Raw genomic sequence first — 21,249 nt, 5'->3', positions numbered from 1 at the left:
TAGGTCTGTAACTATAGATCACAGAATCACAGATAGACCTTTACAGGCTAGGTTTCAGACAATAAAACCTCTAGCTCCCTTAAGACGCCCTCTACTTTTAGAGTTTGTTCTAAAATATTTTTTTCTAAACAAAACAATATTTTGAAGTTTGCAACTTTTTTTTGCAAACTGAAGTTTGCAAAAATTCCAGTCTAAATTTTAAATTCGAGTGTGTTGAGACCTGTAATATGGCTTTTGTGTAGATAAAACCCAAGAATTTCCCCTCTGCTCAAAACACATTTAAAAACATGCCAGGAACAGAGAGAGAGTGAATACACGTCTTGAACACTCTTTATGTGGTGATTTAAACATTTACACCTAGCGCTTAATTTTAGGCCACAAACTAACATGCTCTTTTTCAAGTTCATCTGGTTGTATAAGGAGTTTAGAGAGATCAGAAAATTCAGCTTTAAAACAAAAGCATTGGTAGCTTTGGCTGCCAGTGTAACTATTCACCAAACCACAACAGAGTGGTGAGAACACAAACAAGATCCTGTCCTGCCTTTTGCATGATCAGACTCATTACGTGAAATCTCACCGTAGACAAAGCTTTTGTAAAGCAGAGGCCATGGTTTTGTTCTCAAATCCTGCACTGAACACTGAGAAGTATTTATTTTCCAAAATGTTAATGGAACAAACACTATACATGTTTTCCTTTAAAAAAAAATCCCTGAAAAGCTAAATCCACTCTCTGGTGCTAGCATCTCACATCTGATCAGAGGCTTCAAGTCCTGAGGGAACATGCAAAGCATGGCAAACACCTCAATTTGTCTTGCTGCAACTCCAGTAACACTGCTTAACCCACCAGACATACACTAACTGACAGAGAAAGCTGCATTATCTTAAAATACATCAAGGTAAAGGGCACTTTGAAGCAGTAGTTATCCACACTATGTAGGGGGGCAAACACTCACAAGAGAAAACATGACAAAAAAATCAATTGCACAAATGAGTTAAGAGACTATGTGAAAGCTAGTGTGGTTGTCAAAATGGGTTACCAAAAAGAAGCAAAGAAACATGGAAATATGAAACATTTGCAGGGATATTCTCCCTATGTACTCTAACACTCAGGAAAAATACATGTTTGGTTCCTTTCATTCTTTGGTCCAAGTGCATTAAGGCAAAAGCTTTAATTATATAATTACATTCTCCACAGCATAATTTTGTCTACATTGCATTATATGACAATAGCCTAAAATTAAAGACAACAAGAAAAACAGATTTTGAGTTCTGATTTCAATTTTAATTTAATTTTTCTACATTTGCATTCAATTTCAAACCTTCACTATAGCTAGCTTTATGTAATGATTTCTCCTTCACTCCTCCCCTTGTGGATGGAAAATAATTTAAGTCTCTAATAATCTGGCTAGAAACAAACTACATCCACCAGCAACAATGTATGTGACTGCACTTAGCCAGTCAAAATCAATTAGTTTCACCGAGACATATGCAAGCATTCATGAAATACAGTAAAGTCACAGAAAGTGGACTGGACAATGGGATGGAGTGCACCCTCACTGAATTCGCAAATGGCACAAAACTGAGAAGTGTGATTCACCAGAGGGCCATGCAGCTATCCAGAGGAACCCTGTCAAGCTGGAGCAATACACTGTCAAGAACCTCATGACGTTCAGCAAAGAGAAGTGCAAAGTCCTGCACCTGGGGAGTAACAACCCCAAGCATCAGCACATGCTGGGGGCACCCAGCTGGAAAGCAGCTTGGCAGAAAAGGTACTAAGAGTCCTGGTAGACACCAAGTAGAACAAGAGTCAGCACTGTGCCCTTGCTGCAAGGAAGACTAATGGTACCCTTGGCTGCATCAGGGAAAGTACTGCCAGCAGGTCAAGGGAGGTGATCCTTCCCCTCTGCCTAGCTTTGGTGAAGCCACACCTGGAGTGCTGTGTCCAGTTCTGGGCCCACCAGTACAAGAGAGACCCGGACATACTGGGAGAAGTCAAATGTAGGGCCACAGGGATGATGAAGGGACTGGAGCACCTCTCCTGTGAGGAAAGAACTGGGACTGCTCAGCCTGGAGAAGAAGAGGCTCAGGGGGATCTCACTGATGCCTACAAATCCCTGAAGGCAGGGTGCACAGAGGATGGAGCCAGGCCCTGCTCAGCGGTGCCCAGGGCCAGGCCCAGAGGCAGTGGGCACAAACTGGAGGAGGCTCCCTCTGAGCACCAGGAGGCATTTCTGTGCTGTGCGGGTGTCGGAGCCCTGGCCCGGGTTGCCCACAGAGGCTGTGGAGTCTCCTCCTTAGAGATCTCCCAAAGCCACCTGGACACGGGCCTGGACCCCCTGCACTGGGGGGAGCAGATGGGCCCAGGCCTCAGCCACGCTGTTACTGTGTGAAATTGAAGTTTGGATCTGCATTTGCTTTCATTTTTATTTGTGCCCCACAAAGTCATCTATTTAGCAAGCTTTTTACTGTAAGCCTCACGAATCCCCATGAGCTGGCTGCCAGCTGTTTGGCTGGGGACCATGCACACCCAGAAGCTTACTTCTTTAGGGACAGAAGCACAACACCAAAAACTGGCAACAGAAGAAAGTACCAAGAAAACAAGTTGTAAGTTATCAAAGTTGCATTACAGAGTCACCTAGCTACACTTCGACTTTGTTCTTCTCAAACAACTAAAATTGTGGAGCAAACAGTCCTGTGTAAGTGGTGATATCCATGCTCACTGAGCACATGTAACTCTATAACACGATGTCCTTATTCAAAAGATGTGGCGCTAGTTCCGCTATGCTGATCCTATCCTAAAGAGACTGAAACACAGTTAGAAACCGAAGTAGAATCATCTTTATCTAGCAGCAGTGAACAGATCAAATCCGAAGGCAAACTTAGAGCACAGACCTCACTATCCCACCCCGAGTCCAGCACCAGGAAGACGCAGGACCACAGAAGGTGAGAACACTGCGTTGGCCAGCACTGTACTATGAACCTCTGGCTCAGGGACACATTTAAATAGTCCCTGACAGGAAACATAGAATTGCACAAAGATTTCAAAGGCATGGTAGATATACAAGAAATGTACAGGATTACCTCTTTTCTTCTTTGCTCCTTTCCCGACTTCTCTTCACGTTTTATGGGGATTTTTTCAGTGTTACTGCACCCCGAGATTTTTCACTGAACTATCTGCTATAATTCCAAAAGCCCTTTTCAGAGCAGTTATATATTATATAAGGTTTGTTTTGTCTCACGTGCATTACTTTACATCTAACTATAGTGAATTTCATCTGCTGATCAATTGGTCTCCAGTAACCTTTCTTCAAATATTCCTCATCTATTTGCACTTTTATTCCCTTCGTTATTATCTGTAAACTTTGTCACTTCACACACTGCCCCTTTTTCCAGGCCAGTTATCAATATGAACACACTGAACAGCACAGGTATGAATGCAGATTCCCACAGACATCACAAGTAACTGGGTAAAAATAGCTTCATTCTCCATATTCTAATCGTCCATTAAATCCTCACTGATGTTCCATTTCTCTCATGAAAACTTAATTTCAATATTTTTTGTTGGAAATCTCTGCTTAGATGATACACGATGAGCGATGCTGAGAGATGCATAGCAAGGGATTAGGATACTGACAGGGGATTTTGTAGTAATCTGAAAATGAATCAATCAGGGAGAAGTAACCAGTAAAAAGCTGTTCACTGTCTCTCCAGTGTAAGACCTAAGATACATCTGAGACTGGGAGGAGGAGCAAAGTTCAAAAAGAAACAGAAAGAAACAGAGCAACCAGTTAAGCCATGGAGCTCCTTATCAGAGGATGCTGTGGTTGTTAAATATTTACTTTGGCTTGCAGGAGAGTGAACTAATTTCGGGAAATGAGATCAGCTTAAGGCTGTTGAATATACAGAAAGCACCTCCAGAGCTGCAAGCTGCAGGAAGCTGTGGAATATTTTAGGGAATATCAATGCTCTTTTGCTCTGTTCTTATGCTTTGCCCTGAATAGCAACTGTGATCTACTCCCCCCAAAATGGGAATCTTAAAGTTGGCCAGTATCCTACAGAATTCCAGCCTTCTTTTTCACAACTATCAGCAAAACGCAGACAATCCCACCTCACTTTTTATAAACTGGTTATGAATTCCTACACACACAGCACATCTTATGTTTATCCTATTTACACCATATATTAATAATATGTTTGCTAGTTTTGTAGGGGTGAGCCTGTAGCTTTTGAGTTTATTTTTGCTAAAGGTTGTGACTATTTGGAGCTTTCAAATAGTTTTACGCTTCCCTGTAAAAGACACACTGTCCTTTGGTCAACTAACTGTAGTTGGCTTATGTGTCATAGTACAGTCATATAAATAACATAATAATTCATTAATTTTCACATAATTATTCCTCTTCTCCTTAAGGTGATGAGATAGGCTAGATCCACCAGTCAGTTCAAATCCCACTAGGCTAAAATGTATAAAGGCTCTTTGTATATTAAAAACAAATAAACAAAAACCAATCCTCTCCTCCCCCCAAAAAATCATATTTTGACTTTTCTTCTAATATAAAGCTAATAGAAATTTACTAAAAAACAGATGGGCACTTAGCTACCATCAGGCTAACAAATTATCTGCTCTGTAGATAACAATTGGTGAAAGTAGTCTTATTCCTTAAATTGAACGCTGGCTTATAGGAGGCCCCCATTGTAAAACCAGTAAAGGTTCCCCTTCCTCTGAGGGGAAGGTGAAAAAGATTTTCAAACTTGTTTTCTCAACTAATGGAAGAGAAACATCTCGTTTTAGCTATTAGTCAAAAAGGTCCCAGGAACTAGCTGTTGTTTACCTCCAAACTGTCAGTTTAATAACACTCAGTTATAACAGCAGCAGTAGCACTGCAGTCAAAATGACCTGGCTACTGATTACTGCCTTATAAAATAAGGACATTTCATTCAAAATGCAAAGGACATTGAGCTATAAAAAGATTCATACACTCATGGTTTACTACAAACCAACTTACTAAGGGACATGTTGGGTCTTGCCTGAAATACCTCAGCACCATCTACAGGAAACCAAAGGCTAGACAGCAATTCTAAAGCAACTGCAGTAATTCAAGAAGCACTTGACTGGAATTCCAAAACAAGCAGGCACTAGGAAATGCTGGCTTGAGCAAATCTCAGATGGAGAGATGAGTTCCCATCTGCAATTCAAAGTGCCCTCTCCACCTAACTATGATGTTTCCTTATGCCAAAGGCTATGCCAGAAATGCCCATATATTTAAACCAGTACATTGCCACTGCATGCACTTATCACAGAATCATAGAATAGTTTGGGTTGGAAGGGACCTTTACAGATCACCTAGTCCCATGGGCAGGCACATCTCCTACTAGATCAGGCTGCCCAAATCCCCACCCAGCCTGGCCTTGAGCACTGCCAGGGATGGGGCACCCACAGCTCCTCTGGGCAGCCTGGGCCAGGGCCTCACAACCCTTACAATAAAGAATTTCTTCCTGATACATAATCTAAGTCCACCCTCTTTTAGTTTAAAATCATTAGCCCTTGTCCTATCACTACATGCCCTTGTTACAGTCTCACTCCATCTTTCTTACAAGCCCCCTTTAGGTATTAAAAGGCCACAGTAAGGTCTCCCTGGAGCCTTCTCTTCTCCAGGCTGAACACTCCCAGCTCCCTCAGCCTCTCTTCACAGCAGAGGTGCTCCAGCCCCCTGACCATCCTCGTGGCCTCCTCTGGACCTGCTCCAGCAGGTCCCTGTCCCTCCAGTGCTGGACAGTTTCTTCTACTTGACCAAAAAATTATTTTAGTTATATGCTTGCCCTGCAAGGTGCTGCAGCACCTCTCACCCTATCTGCCTGCAGGTGTAATAAGCATATTTCCTATTTTCTCATATAAAGCATTAATGGAAAATGCAGAACACCACCTTATTACCCATCCAGCTAACACTGTTAATGACTCTTCAAAGAGAGCTTTCTAATCAAATGCAAAGTCATTTATCCTTTTACCGACAGTTTAATTCTTAATTTGCTTGTGACAATGCCATGCAAAATAGTGTCAAAATATGACATGCACGCCCTCTCCCCCACCCACAATGCCTAAATAAGGGAGACTGCTTTATTTTATATCTGGGAGCCGGCACCAATGTGTGTTTCTCCATGGCCAGTCTACTCCTTATTTCATGCAAGGACAGTAGTATTACTCCATGAGCTTGGGCTGTATGTTCCTCCAGTCACAGTTAAATGCCACAAGATGTCACTGTGTCACTAAAATGTTTGGAAACAAGATCAATATTTGCCCAGTCATGAATTCATACCCTGAGAGGAACAGAGAAACGTAAAAAGCAAGTGAAAAGTTTGATATAAGAATTACAGGCTATGCAAAAAAAAAAAGCCTTATTTTAAAATCTAGTATACATTTTGTGAGAATCTTATTGAACAATATACTACACTCATTCCAAACAGGCTGAAATTCACAGCTCTTGAACATAGTTAAAAAAGCTTATTAGAAGTTTTATAATGTGCTTTGCAATCGTTAAATTATCTAGGTTTTCAGTGCCTTGCCTTCCAGGTCTTTGTGATCATTCCCTTTGAACAAAAGGAACTGTGACCTAGGGAAGCTAAAGAGTTGGTCTAAGATCATACACTGTGCCTGACAGTCAACAAAGGAACTCAACAGTAGTTTTCCTAAGTCCAGACAAACACACTAATCAAGGGGCTCATCCTTCACCCCACCAAACCCTTCTATCTTCTGTCCTTCTCCTGCCAAGTGCATATCCTGAATGAAGGTGTCTGCTCTGCATGACGAGTCAGCACTGACATACTGTTGAAGCAGTATGCTGGAGGAGCTGGGTGCCAACTCCTGCTGAAATTCAGCACTAGCTCAATGCTTCTTTGAAATCCTCACCAGAACCTTTAATCCAATCAAGAAACAGCATGTTACACTTTACATTCTGCTGAAAGTCTCACCACCTAATCCAAATTCACTGTCCAGACATGCACAGTGTAACCAAATGAAGCCAAGGCAGTATCTAACATTGCCATCAGTGCTATATGCAGCATTTTTCTCTTACCTGCAGGTTTAGAGCACTACTACAGAGATAAAATATTCATATTTTCATATTCAGATTTTTCAGTTTTACAATTCGTTTATTTTTATGTTCCTCTGTGCCAACGAGGAAAATTATAAATCGTGAAGCTGCAACAAATCACCAACTTTTAAGAAACATAGTATATCCAAAGGGAGACCAAGGTGATGATTAGGACAGCAATTCTGCGAACATTTCACCTGACACCTAGCCTCCACTTTGCTCCACCTCGTCTAAACCCAAATCCCAGTGAGTCAGCAGCATAAAGAGATAGATAACCTCCTAAGGAATAGGGCCAAGAGGTTTCGGTGACAAGCAACATACTATGAGCTATGAAAGAAATCCTACTTACCTGTCATAAGTCTCTTTGAGATCTCTGGCCAATTTGCACTTGGGCAGGATATGATGAAAAGGTGACTGTGGCCCTTCTGTGGCTATGGAAAATTTCAAAACAAGAAAGCAAACAAATAATTTCAAAGCAGAGAGAATTCCCTTTTCCCCCTCTAGGCAAAACCAGTACCTTAGGCACAGAATCCATATTTTTTTAATCTACATTTCTATTTCAAAGCTTTTATGATAATCCAAGTTAACCATTAAGATAATAACAGTGAATTAATGCCATCTTCTGATCCTCAACTTAGTTGAACACATTACCTGTGAACTTGACATGTGATCATTTTAAGTGGTTTTGTTTTTATACATACTAGGTTTTATTTTCAATACTTGAAGCAAGATGATGTGTCAGTAAGAGTTCACCTTAGATGGTGCATATTATTATAGTAAATTGCTATAAAGCATGGTCTATAAAAACGCTGTGTATAAAAATCTGTTGGCCATGGAAACTACATGTAAAAGCAAAAATTTCCACACAAGAAATCTAGTTAACTAAACACATAGTGTTAGAGCATAGGAAACTTGCTCTAGGTTGGGTGAAGTAGCTACATATGAGTTCCTCCATATCATCCTGACAGGCAGATCCAAACATGATGGTTCAGTACACCCTCTCCAATGATTGCTCTGAACCAAGCTAGCAAGGAAACCAACCAAATTACTTCACTTCTAAAGCTGACATCTCTGCAAAGGGATAGTTTTCTTGGATGAGGCAAAATGCACTCAAAAGCTGTAAGAATGCTGAAGAACACCAAAACTTGTTCATACTGATCCCAGCCACAAAAGAAAAAGCCACAATCAGCACTTCTCTGAAAAAGTGCTCCTGCACAAATACATTTGTACACAAAGCTAAGCTCAACACTTACTTTCTGACATGGCAGACACTTCATCCTGAATAGCTAAGATCAGCTTGGCCTCCCTGGTTAGGTACTGGCAGCGGCGCTCCTCATGCTGCAAGACGATGGCGATTCGACGGGAAAGGTTGTGTAAGCAGTTTATCACTGATGGATCTGCATTGGCCTACAGGCAACACAGAAGGAAAACTGTCTGGTCATTCAGCCACAGTCACATTTATGGAACTAGAGTGATGGATAAGTAATCAAAGCAATTATCTTCAGCAGATACAAGAAGTCAGTCTCTTTGGCAACTGGATGGAGAATGGAGTTTTCTCTGACAGTAACAAAGCTCTCAGAGATGTCCAAAGTTAAGGAAGAGGAAAGTGAGGGACTTATAGACTTGTTCATGTACATCAAATTAACACAGCACCTGGAGTATGATACTCATATCTGTTTTTCTTCCAGCTGTTACTAGGCCTTCTGCTAGCAAAGAGACCAAAGAACTCAATTTCACATAGCAAGAAAAGAAAATGTCAAGTTATTTGAAAAGGAAGAGCATCACAATGTTCACGTTAAATTCACTGGGAGTATAAGGACTGCAGTGCCTTTAACATAGCCCACTCTCACCGTGTTGGCTGTACTGAAGTTTGTCTTACACAACTAGTGTTTGTCTTGTCAGTATATAAGCAGTACGAACAAACGATCAACACTTTGATACAAAACCAAAATGAATCTGGACATACATTTCAAAGCATTTCACAAATATGGCTTATTACAAACACTTGCATTTGTGCAAGTCCCAGAATGAAAGTGCTAGAAAAATCTATCACGTAAGTACAGCTGATAAGGGGGGACTCAGCAGCTCTAGTCAGAAAGTGCACAGTAAGCAGCTGCTTCGTGTTTGTTAAGACTTTTAAAGGAATTTACAGTTCTAGCAAGTGATAACTTGGCATGTAAACTAGCAAACCATGAGTCAACATTTTCAAATTCCACTCTTCTTGCTGAGTCACGACACGTTAGTAACCCTGAGCTTAAACACAGCAGGATCAGTGCTGATTACAGTGTTTGGGACTTTGCCTGCTCTGTCTGCCCGCTGCAGATGGGCTCATCTTTATCACAGAATACCTCCACCCACACTTTGCAGTGCACTAGACTCTGCTAGGAAAAAAAAATTCACTTGCTTTACACATAGTACTTTCCAAAAACTTGACAGCTCTCTATGAAGTACAAGTGTCTCATTTGGCAAATACAATTAAATGCTGTATTAAGCACATATTACATCAGTATCCTCACAGTGCCAAAATGCAAAAAAGTGAGTTTTCCTAGGAGAACCACTAGAAAACAGATTTTAAAGAAATGCAGACAAGAGGAATGTATGTGTGTGCAGGTGAACAGGCAAACACTTGCCTATAACCAAAGCATAGTGTTTTACTAAAAGACCAAAACTTTTGAAGCGAACGTCTCTTAATGTGTGAAATTTAAAATCAACTTCTGTATTGCAAATTTGGCACTTCCTAACCTAAGAATGTCCCATAGCACAGCAACGCTGGATTCCCAGCAGAACTCAATGAACGATATCTTGCTTGATTCAGACCGGGATAATTGTTTCTTGTGAAACCTTGCATTTCCACTGAGGGCAAGCCACTTGGACTATGGCCATGTATAAAGTACCGGTGCTAAAAGGGAAAAAAAAAGTCACTTCACAGTCAAGGAGCTGGAGGCTTTAAAATCATGACATGGTATCCAAAGTCCTAGTCAAACAAAAACCAGCCATCTCCAGCAAGACAGCTATCCCAATGCCATCCTTCATTTTCAGCATGTTGCTTCACATGCATATGTGCCACAAAAATAATATGATAGCTCCACAGATGTAACCTGTGGGCTGTGAAGAGAAAGCCAGAGCTCAGAAATCAAATAATGCTTGAACATAATGAAATTTCTAGGGTTTTATACTATCAAATTAGCCAAACCAGGATCCCTTAACACAGATACCAATATCTCATCAATAGAGTAGACTTAAAAAGAAACTCCAAGGAAAACATATACATTTGCTCCAGATTTTTGTGGCATCGAAGTCTATTTATTCCTCACATGTACCTGCTTCTCATTCAGAATGCTACATACAGCCAGCTGCTCCCTGGCATGCTCCTTCTTTTAAAACAATCTCATGGCTGAAAAGAGGCAGCTTGCAAACACCATCCAACTAATTATAAAGAGGCCTGGAGGTAATGAGCAGAGGCACATGGCTCTGTATCATACAGCATGATTAAGGGCTCTGAACAGTGCTATTCTGACATATCATTTCAAAAAGAGCATCAGGCTTAAAAAAAAAAAAAAAAAGTGATAGGTTTTGTCCAAATACAGAAGGACAGCCAAGAAAACTCTTCAAACATTAAATCAAGAGCACCTTCATCCATAGACCAATTTTAGATGAAACTGCAAGCCCGTGAGCCCAGGAACACGGTCCCCACTCAGAAAAATGCTATGAGACGAGAGAGGAAAAAACACACAAATGCCATTCCCTTCTAAACACGAGCCTAAACTCTATCCTTTTTCTGATTTGAAAATGATTGATTGAACTGAACACAAAGCACGGCCTTATATAGAAATGGAAGCCATGCCCTGCAAAGGCAAACTCTCCACTCTAGGAGAGAAAGAAAAGCTCCAGCTTAAAGGTCAGCTTGTGGCATGATCAGCAAGTTCTTAAGTTCACTCCCTTAATTATTTTGTAAAGATGTGAACTTTTAAGTGCACATTCCTTCAGATCCAGCCAGCCTAGATACCCCAAGCTAATATGTCTTCCGAGAAACTACAGCACAGTGCTAACACATAGGCCCAGCACCCATCCAGGTCTGGATCCAAGCTGGCAAACCTTACTGGAAAATGTAATTGCTCTAGAGAGCACAGAGCAGATTTCTGAATGGCTCCGCACTGAATGAGCTTGGGTTAACCAAAGCCATGGCAGGGCCCTAACCTGTAAGTCTGTCCAAATGCATGTCACTGTCCATGCTTGCTGCTCCCTCTGCTTCTGGCACAGAACTGACCACCAAGGCCAGAGCTGCATGGAGCCACAAGGGCTCAGCAATGTGCTAGGGCAGCTGTATGGATTTGGACCTACCCCAGGCAGAAGTAGAGCAGAGAATGGCATCTGGCATACAGGTCAGTAAGACACAGGCTGCTTTACCACATAGCTAACTTGGACAAGCTTCAATTGCATGATTAGAAACATCACAGCAGGTTAGCAGCTTGTCAATAACAACATACAAGACACATGCAAGATTTGTAACAGGGTTCATATCTATTTTTCAAAGTGATTTCTTGCATGCCTTTATAGTCTGGGTTTTAAAAAAAACAGAACAAAAAAACATCTAAGATGTATCCTGAAGAGAACAACTGTGCTTGAGGCTACATAGCGCTGGGCTGGAAATCTTACTAACTTCACAGTGTCATGTTCTACTTTGTTTAGTTTTGTTGTTTCAAATTAAAATCTCCCAGTGAAATCGGGCACTAAATGTTTTACAAGAGATTACGGCAACATGAACCTACTGCATTCTGTTACACATCTGAAGGACATTCCATTACCAGATGACAAGAAGGCAGTCCTTACTTACCCTTAGGGCAAACACCACATTGAAGAGAATCATAGTGGGCATCTCTCTCTTTGGCGAGGGATCAGTTTTGGATACCTGAAAAATATTTAAAAGAAATCCCATATGCTAGTGTCCTCTGGAACAAGTAATGAAGGGAGGAAAAAAAAAAAAGAAAAACTCAAGAAAAACCTCAGTCAAATAACAGTTTACTGGGAGACGAGAGCAGACAAATCAAATTCTACCATCAAAATTTGACTTGTAAAAAATAAAATTGTATAATTATTTTCTTATTAAAGTGTTACAGTTATTTTACACTTTCTGAGAAGCTGATAAAACCTAAACCAAAACATTTTGGTAAGGATCATAGAAATGTGTAAGACAGCAGTCTTAGTAGATGTCTTTACTAATGCATTCTAGCACCATTAAGGACCCTAGATATAAATTTTTCTCAGCACAATTGTTATATATTGTTAACCACAGAAAATACTACAGATTTCTCACCCCATGCCACACATATTCTCCTTTTTCCTAAAATCCCCATTTGGTCTGCATCATGCTGCAAGCTGTTGTTTTTATCAGAAAAACTGTGCTCTAGAACTGCCCATATTCAATCTCATGCACTTACACAATACTAAGATAAAAGGTTTGGTTTACATTCCTGCAGGACTTCAAATATATTCTCCATCCCCCACGCCTTCCCTCCCCCCCCGCCCCTGAAATGTTCTTTCTGCAACAGAAGGCTTCCTAGTGTCATAATCTTTAGCACATGTAAAGGCTTCCTTGTGGGGAGGCACAGAGGAAGTGAAGACAAGCAAGTTGAATTTGCAAATCCAGCACTAACATCTCTGAATCAACCATGCGTCACCACAAGATGGAGCACAAAATCCAGAGGACACCCCTGCCTTCCCCGAAGCTCCCTGCTGAACACCTAGTCCAACCTGAAGTATAAACCACCTGAACAATCATCTAGCCTAATATTCTGCCCCTATCCAATGAATGGCCATATAGTTAATGCAGTGTCCGAAGCAGGGCAAACACAGAGAAGCTAGCAACAGCAAAGCTGCATCCAGCCTTTCTGACTAGTACTGAGCATCAGCAGCAAACTGCTCACTGGTGAACTCTTGAATGCTTTCACTTAAAAATCGGAAAAACTAGAAGTAGTAACACATATCTTTGTTTTTCTAAATTGTTAAGTGAAGTTCTACCAAAAAGGCAGTGTCAAGGGGTATGGCAAAAACAATTTACTGTGCTTATTTGTTCTTTTGGAGATACAGGTTCCAAGATGTCTTGTGAACTTCAATAAAGAATTAAAAGCATTAAGTGCAGGGACTGATCCTATTCTTCCCTTAAAATCAGCCATTAACATCAGCTGGAATACAGCTAGTTTTCATATCCCCTCTTGAGTGGAAAAAAGAAGACCTAAGCTGGAAAAGAAAATGATGAAAGAATTTAAGAATTCAGAATATCATTACATAAAAGATAGTATGGCACACGATTAAATGGTGGTGCTCTTGTAATTCCTGAATCTCATTTGAAGAAGAATTTGCTGAGCTGTCCTGTGAAGTAACTTATTGCAGCATGAACTCCAAAGAAATCCAAACCAGAGACTGTCAGGTTACTTCAGTCATTGCTTTTGCTCCATGGGACAGGGTGAAATAATCTAGCTTCTTCCTAACTGTCTAAGGGTCCCAGATTTAGACTCAAATGAACTAGTAGAGAGGGCTGCCATATCCAAAAGATTCTGGAAACTAGAAAGTTCTGGGTGCCTGCTGGGCTGATAAGACACAGCCAAGAAAAAGATTCTACTGGAAGTAACAAAAAGGCATTTACAGCACTCTATAATGTTGTTTATTTGCATAGATGTAATTTTATTTAGACAAATTGAAAATGAAGAGGTTTTTCATGCAATTAGGATAAAAGTGACTACAAGCAGAGAAAATGTATAAAGTGTGGTAAACAAATGCAAATACAACTTTTCAACTTAGTTTAGACTCACTACACCACAATTATGAAGTTGTGCCTTTTGGACAAGATTGGCAAAATAAATGAACCTGGTACTGTTGCCAGTGCCTGAGGGCACCAAACAGCCTTAATGGCCTTGACCGGCACCACTTGGTCCCCACACCCACCCATGCATGACCCAGGTGCCCCATTTAAGCTCAGTATGGGGCCTTTGGTCCCTGAAGCTGGGCGTCTCTAGCCCTGTCTCATGGACGGGCCTCAGACCTACGCTGTAGGTAGTGTGTCTCCTGGATGGACGACACTATGTACACAGCAGCCTTGTCCTCTAGCCCTACCTGTGGCTCCATCTCCTTTTGCTCCTGGCTGAGTTCTCCGGATGGACCTTGGGCCCAGTTCATTGCTTGCCTTCTGTGAGACTGGTGACAGACCCTGCTAGCAGCATCCCAGCTTGCCCATCCATCAGGAGCAGCCCAGAGCATCCCCGCCTCCTCTCCCTTCCTTAGTCCTTTCCTCCATCATTTCATAGAGTCAACTGCCACACATTACTGAGGTGGGCTGTAACAGTCTCTATAAAAACAAAACAAGGCAACACCTCCTTGTCTCTTCTTTGCTACCATTCTATTGGCTCTAAGTGTCAGAGCCAGAAACATGAACGACAAAACAAGAACTACCTTGAAAACACTGCTTGAGCTTCCCAGCACCTGACCTCACTCCCACCAGCACCAGCAACTTTTAGTGTCCTAGAGTAGTGGGCACCAGCTGTTCTGAACACAGCAGGTTACATTTGCTGAAGTACTTGCACAGCCTGGGGGAACTTGTATCCTGTTTTCCAAAACAGCTCAAACATTTGAGAACTGAGTCTTGGTGATGCTCAGTCACATTTCTTGTACTCATACGTGAGTTTCAGAAGTGGAACACTGGCACCTTTTGATGCTTGAAGCCAGCTTCTTACTTGGATCAAAGAAGTCCTAAAGCAGTCTGGTCCTCTAAATATCAAGCAGCAGTTGCCAACAATCTGTTTGCACCTCTAATTATAGATAGAAAGAATGACAGAATTGGCAAGCAGATTTTTGCCTGGAAAAATGAACGACTTAGCAAATTTGACAAAAAAGGAGATCAAAGCATTTCAGTGATACAGATTAGTGTTGGATTTAGAAATTACCAAAGCCTCGTTCATTTTTATAGTCTGTCAGGATAAGGAATGGGAAAGGGAATATTTTGCATGCAGAACCATGCAAATTCTTTCCTAGATTTAAACAGGGACTTTTCCATACCTGGGTGACAACTGCTTTCACTCCAATCAGCTAAAACACAGACCATAAACCAAGGTCTGAATACAAACAGCAGCCCGAATTTCTCCACAAGAAAATTTTAGACCTCTTTTTAACATTTGTTAGTGTTTGGGGTTGATTGGTTTTTTTATTTTTTGGTTTTTACTGCCATACTAATTGGAGGTGATGAAAAGCTAACTTGCAACAACTAACATGGTGAGAAACAGCTTTTTGAGCTGGACCACTTAGTACTACTTCTGTTTACCTAAGCTCATTTTCTAATGTAACCAGACAGGGGTTTCTGTGAGTCACTGACACAGCTCCCTTAGTTTGCCACTCACTGTAGTTATCTGGAAATACAGAAAGGCAGCTTTGAGCATCAAGAAGAATCAGAAATCAGGAAGAAACAGGATCAAAAGCAAACCTATCCATTCTATATTCTAAGGTTCCTAACTAAGCCATGGAGTTTGAAAAGAAAGCATGCCCCCCAAGCAGACCTTTTACCATACCTGCCCAAGGGCATGCTGAAGCAATGTAGGGTGGCCAACAAAGCGAACATTATCAATCTTCAGTTCAAATTTTTTGCCACACATATCTGACTTTGTAGCCAAAATTGTTGCCAGGATGACATCTGAAAACCTTGAAGAGCAGAAACAAAAGTTATTACAATTTTCAAAAAGCATACCCCCAGAATGTTCCTCCAAATACAGATATATTTAACTTGTGAGTTTTTTTTAAGTATTGTAAATTGTGTATAAATTGCTGTACCTGGAATACCCCCAATTATAGAAAATTAAGAATCCCTTAATTACATCTATCAGATCATCACAATTATAAAACAGGAAGCGTTCAAGACAAAGACTGTGGTGTCATGCTTATTCAAGTACATGCACAGCAAAATAAATTGGTAATATTAGATGCAGTTTGTTTAAATACAAAAACAGCCTGAGTTAGCCATTGCCTGGATTTAGCTGCAGATTAATGAACTTACTAAGCAACTACATATCAAGACAGCCTGTCACTCAAGCACAAGGATCTTTAAGCCACCCATTGCGGCAAAGGGGAAGGCAAGACAGAGCTGATTCAATTAAAAGGAAAATATATTCTACATTTGTCCCTCCTTTTCCAAATCTAGTCAGTGAGATTCAAAGTTACTCACTTAACGGTTCTCAACCTGCGGTCAAAGGACCAGCAGCACCCTTCTGAAAATTGCACGGCATCACCTGGCCTCATCTGATAAACTAAACCAGGACAAATTCATAACAATGGGCTCTCCTCAATGCTGACCATGTTTTAGTGGTACTGGGGACTGCTCTGGATTTGTGGTGGGAAGACTGCAACCATGAGACAGGACAGCAAGTATCTACAAGGAGTCTGCCAAGTAAAACACAGCCACAGCTCCAAAAATGGGTAAGAATTCCAGTGTGACAAGGGAAGAATTCTGCAACCACTTCTGATGACCTTACAACATTGGCCTTCTCTTTAAAAATACTCATGTTCCTCAGGGTGTCCCGAGACAGTGAAGCCCAAATCCATAGCAAAGGGGACCTCAATTAGCTGCTGGAGGGAACTTCTTGTTTCACAACAGAAGTAGTGCAAGGTTTGATATTAGCAATGTTCTTTCCTCACCTGATTTCTGAGACCCTCATTTAACCAGATGGATTTCAAGCGAGCTTCCGATGAGACCATTTTTTTTAATAATGGCAATGTTTATTCCAGTTTCTTTATTTACATTCATGGATGTGTGTCCCTGTCAGACCATCCCCCTCCACCACACAGGTTTCCTGGATAACACAGTATCACTCAGAGAAAAGGGCAGACAGGGGTGTGTTCTGCACTCACCTTATCTCTTGGCCACAAGCAAGCCCTCAGTGCCCAGGGAAGGACTTAATGTACCACACTCCTGGTTCACTCTGAGTGAGTTATGGAGTACTACAGAAACTAAGACAAACACACAGCCAGGTCTTTCGTGTGTATCTATCTGCATATGACCCAGGGGCTATTTCTGTTATTAGACCTACGTATACTGAAGATGTAGGATAATACAGAGGCTTTCCAAACTGTCAAAGCCTCTGATGCTTTTACAAAAAGGTCATCCTCACCATCCTGCTTATGTTTGGCTAATGGAAGGAGCAGCTCTGTACAAACTTCCAAATCCCTGGCCGCTCTGCTCACACAGGATGCTGAACACAGCTGAGGGCTAGCAGAGAGATGGGAAGACTAGCTGGAGACTCCTGGGGCCACTGAACCCGTGCTCCCCAGCCACTGCACTGGACTGGGCTGCACAACACATGGATTTCATGAGGAAAAGGTAAAGCTTCCTCCAACTGGACTTCACATAACAGCTCCTGGAGATCACATCCAAAATAGGAAAAAGTCACCATGGCAGCAGTGAGCTTTCCCTCCTCTTTTTGCCATGCCCAGCTGTGTTAGATAATAGCCTGATCACAGAGCCAGGAAGACTGTAAGAACAATGGATAAAAAATGAGCATATGCTCTGGTAAGCAGAGGTAGAAAGAGGGTAAACTGGGAAGTGCCTGCTTGCTTGTAAAAAATGAATTCTTCTCCCCTCCCCCAGCCTTGGCAAAGGATGCCTTCAGAGCTGGAAAACCAAACTTCATTAATGATGACTTACACCACTGTTAAGATTTCACTTTTACACGGAATTCCACCAAGAGATCTTTTCACGCACAACTGTGGTGCTGAATGTAACAGTTCAGCAGTTCCCCAGGATAGCTCACGACACTGACACCCACCTCTGTATTACCTCGTATTTGGCTCTGTGGGGAGCAGAAGATTAACAGGTTAATTTTGTACCATCTTCCCCATCTTCTTGCTAGCCGAGACCTCTCTTTCTGGGAGAGAACTGCAACTGCAGCCAGGTGACATGCTCAGGATATATAACCCTCTGGTGCGTTGCAGGGGGTCTACCTGACAGGTACAGGCACCTGGTATCACCACAGGCTCTCCAGAGTGACCTGCACTCCAGATTCATTCTCCTGGTCTGACAGCCTAGCATCATTGGTTTGGTTGTTTGTTCCAAATCCCCCCGAAAACATTCCACATAATTTATACGTTTCTTAGGCCGCTGGACAAGAGGGAAATCGAGGGACAACAGATATGTCATTCCCTTCATTTCAGTTCATCATTTCATCTTAAACAACAACATTTTAGTTTAGATATTTTAAAACTGGTTTTCTAATCTCTGTAGCGTACTAAGACGACCTAAAAACACTGACTTATCAGAGCCCAAGAGTTTGTTAGAAGCAGATTAGGTTTCACAATTGGACAGTTCCTTTTTATTTCAAGGAATTAGCCTGAGCTCTGTGATTTCCAGAGGGAAGCAAACTTTTCCTTTACTAAAGAATTCAGCAGCTGGAAACTAAATACAAAAAAACAAAAGCTTTGATTTGCCCAAAATTTCCTATTATGAGCTTGACATTGTGGCAACAGCAGACAATCCTGCAGTACGATACAAACCACACTAGTGCAGACTGACTGCTGTCACCAGCACCTCCTCTGGAACTGACGTAGCTGAAACAACAATTGCTTTTGCTTTAGCATACAGAAGAGGAGGGATATCAAGAATATCAAACAAAAATGTATTTTTTTCCGAAGAACGGAAAATAATTTTAAGGTCTACAGGAAGTCAAAGTAAGTTATTTCTAAAGAATTCGTCTTTGAAGCAGTTTAGAAAGGGAGCTGACTATCTGGGTGATCATCTTTGTTAGGCGGGGACTAGAGATGAGGTTTAATACTTCTGAGGCCCCTGGCAGAGATAAGCACTTTTCCCTCCACACATTCAAGAAGGGGTATAATGCAGTCACCCAGTTTAGCTTAGTGGGGCAACAAGAACAAGCAACCGGAGCATCCGCTCAAAACCTGGTCTCTGAAGAGCTCTCCGTAATTACTGTGAGATTGAATAGCTTACTTACTGATCTGTACTTTTAATTCATTGCTTGTCAGAAAGCAATTTGTTTTAGGGCTCCTTGTCAGAATAACTACAACGTTAAGACTGTACTTTGTTGCATTCTTGGAGGGTCACAACTTTCCTCAATTCACATAGGGACAGTATGACACCCATTCTGGATACCCTACAGAAAGCACAGAAATGTTAGTAGGACCTTTGTAATTATCCTAGCATAAAACCTCAGCAATACATTTCCTACAGACATTGTGATTTAGCATATAATTATGTCATCATTCAGTGTGAAGTAGAAACCAGGAACAAAGCACAATTAAAAGGATAGTGAGAAAAGAAAGCCATTCTAGACAGAGGTGATTATTAAGAACATTTGGTCTTACCCTGAAACCAATTGCTCATCAGTTAGAGGACATTGGTCTCTGAAATGGGAACATGGCCATAAACACAAGACAAAAACATAACAAAAGAAAATAAACGAGGCAAGTACACACCAAAAAAAAAAAAAGAGAAAAGATAACATTAAATACTACGATGATCTATTAAGAGTTTAACTTCTGTAACGGAAAGGTAAGTATTGAGAAGACTCAAAATTAATGGTAGGTGAATTCCTGTGACATATTGCAGACTGAAATTGAAGGCATTTTAGTCCTCTCACTAACACTGGCTGCTGTAATGTGCTCCCACAATATGCTGCATTTATGGAATTGCATTTACACTGCACTTTTAAATTGACGCTTACCTCACAAGAAACAAACAAACAAACAAACAACAAACAAACAAAAACACAGAAGGTGTTGCAGTCTGATTTAGAGCAGATTATAAACGTCAGTTTGTTTTCTAGACTGTCAGTAGAGGTTTCGCCAAAGGAACATCCCACGCAGCCCCAGCTGTGTCAGAGCTCTTCACCACTGGTGCTAGTGCTTCCATACCCACAAGACTTAGAAAAAGAGGATGGCAAACACTTACTGTTCCACACACAGCCAGGGTTATTTTTAAAGGGCTTTGCACAAACAGCTGCTGCTGCTCTCCCACAGGGATCTAAACAATAAGTACAAGTCTGTCCAGAACCACAGCACAAGCATGAAGGTAACTTAGGAAGAGTAGGCAGAAAAAGTTTTGAAGGCAAAGAACCTGAAAGGTGTACAGAGCGAGGCTCTGTTAGCAGCTGCACTCATTTTTGTATCAGGGAAACAAATACCTATTTTAATTCTATCAACTGCTTGGTAGTTGTTTTTTTTGTTTTGTTTTGTTTTTGTTTTCCAAATAACAGGGGAAAAAGGACTTTAGAAAAATGAATCCATAATGAAAAACGAATCTGATAAAAGCTTCATACTGTCCACTGTAGATTTCCACAAGTCACGTTGACAAGGTAGAACAATCCCAAATGACAAACTATATACAACGGGGGTGATATTACAGAAAGGATGTTTAAAGGGGTGGATGGCTGAAAAGAAAAGCACAGGCTTACAGAAAGGAAGCCTTTCAGAACAAATAACAAGGGAGAATACTGAGGTCCAGTGAAAGAGGGACAGAGGATACAGAAACATTACCACAGGAGAACTACTGTTTGATAGAAAGGGTCATTTGAGTCCTTGTTTGTCATTAACTTGATGTTTTTTTGTTTTTTGTTTTTAGCAAAAAGCATGTAGCCAATTAATGACATCAATGCTGTCAAGCTTACCAAATCTCCCTCAGTTAGTCCGTTACGCTACTAAAAAAATACAAAGTCTGGTGTAACATATGTTCCTCTATGTGCATCTTCATTAGAATTTTTGCTGAGTATCTGCCCTCCAAAGAAAACTACAAAATGCGCTTCAAACAAACTTAACAAAGCATTATCTTCTGACTTCAAGAGTTGCTACATGTCTTTACTGCCTTACTTTTTTCCAGGATGGTGGGCATCTCCATAAGTTCTGAAGGGTATATATTATTGATATAGCACTCAAAAAATGAAGGATGTTTTTGGTGAGAGCAAATGATGAAAGACTAAGAAGCCAGCAAAGAGAGACACTTGACAGGTGATTTGCTTTGACAGTAACAGAATCTTAACAACACCTCTCTGTTGCCTGGCCATCATCAACACACCTTGAAGACTTTTGTTGCTTGACTTGCTTTTAGAATGAAGAAAAGATCTGTATTCTAAAGACCCAAATACACAGCTCCACTGAAGAGAAATCAATACAGCAGATACAC

At 41.1% G+C, this 21,249-nt stretch overlaps 1 protein-coding gene across 9 annotated transcripts in view; it reads right to left on the bottom strand.

Moving 5' to 3' along the window:
• The window catches only part of NPRL3 (NPR3 like, GATOR1 complex subunit), a 50,709-nt gene that overhangs the window by 23,052 nt on the left and 6,408 nt on the right, over nucleotides 1–21,249 (bottom strand). For 4 of the 9 annotated variants that reach the window (XM_040574242.1, XM_040574248.1, XM_040574245.1 and 1 more), the window contains 4 exons: nucleotides 15,641–15,770; nucleotides 11,920–11,994; nucleotides 8,339–8,492; nucleotides 7,435–7,516 (listed from right to left, as the gene is read on the bottom strand). In XM_040574242.1, the coding sequence (XP_040430176.1) occupies nucleotides 7,435–7,516; nucleotides 8,339–8,492; nucleotides 11,920–11,994; nucleotides 15,641–15,770 (441 nt within the window). Of the gene's footprint in view, nucleotides 1–7,434; nucleotides 7,517–8,338; nucleotides 8,493–11,919; nucleotides 11,995–15,640; nucleotides 15,771–17,766; nucleotides 17,912–19,066; nucleotides 19,404–19,436; nucleotides 19,476–21,249 lie in introns of those variants that run through there. The other 5 variants (XM_040574243.1, XM_040574246.1, XM_040574249.1 and 2 more) reach the window with 4 other exon arrangements.

Source organism: Cygnus olor, chromosome 15, assembly GCF_009769625.2.
Source record: "Cygnus olor isolate bCygOlo1 chromosome 15, bCygOlo1.pri.v2, whole genome shotgun sequence".
In the NCBI taxonomy this organism is placed as follows: Eukaryota; Metazoa; Chordata; class Aves; order Anseriformes; family Anatidae; genus Cygnus; species Cygnus olor.
The sequence above is the reverse complement of the archived record's forward strand: the minus strand, read 5'-3'. Positions and strand labels throughout refer to the sequence as shown.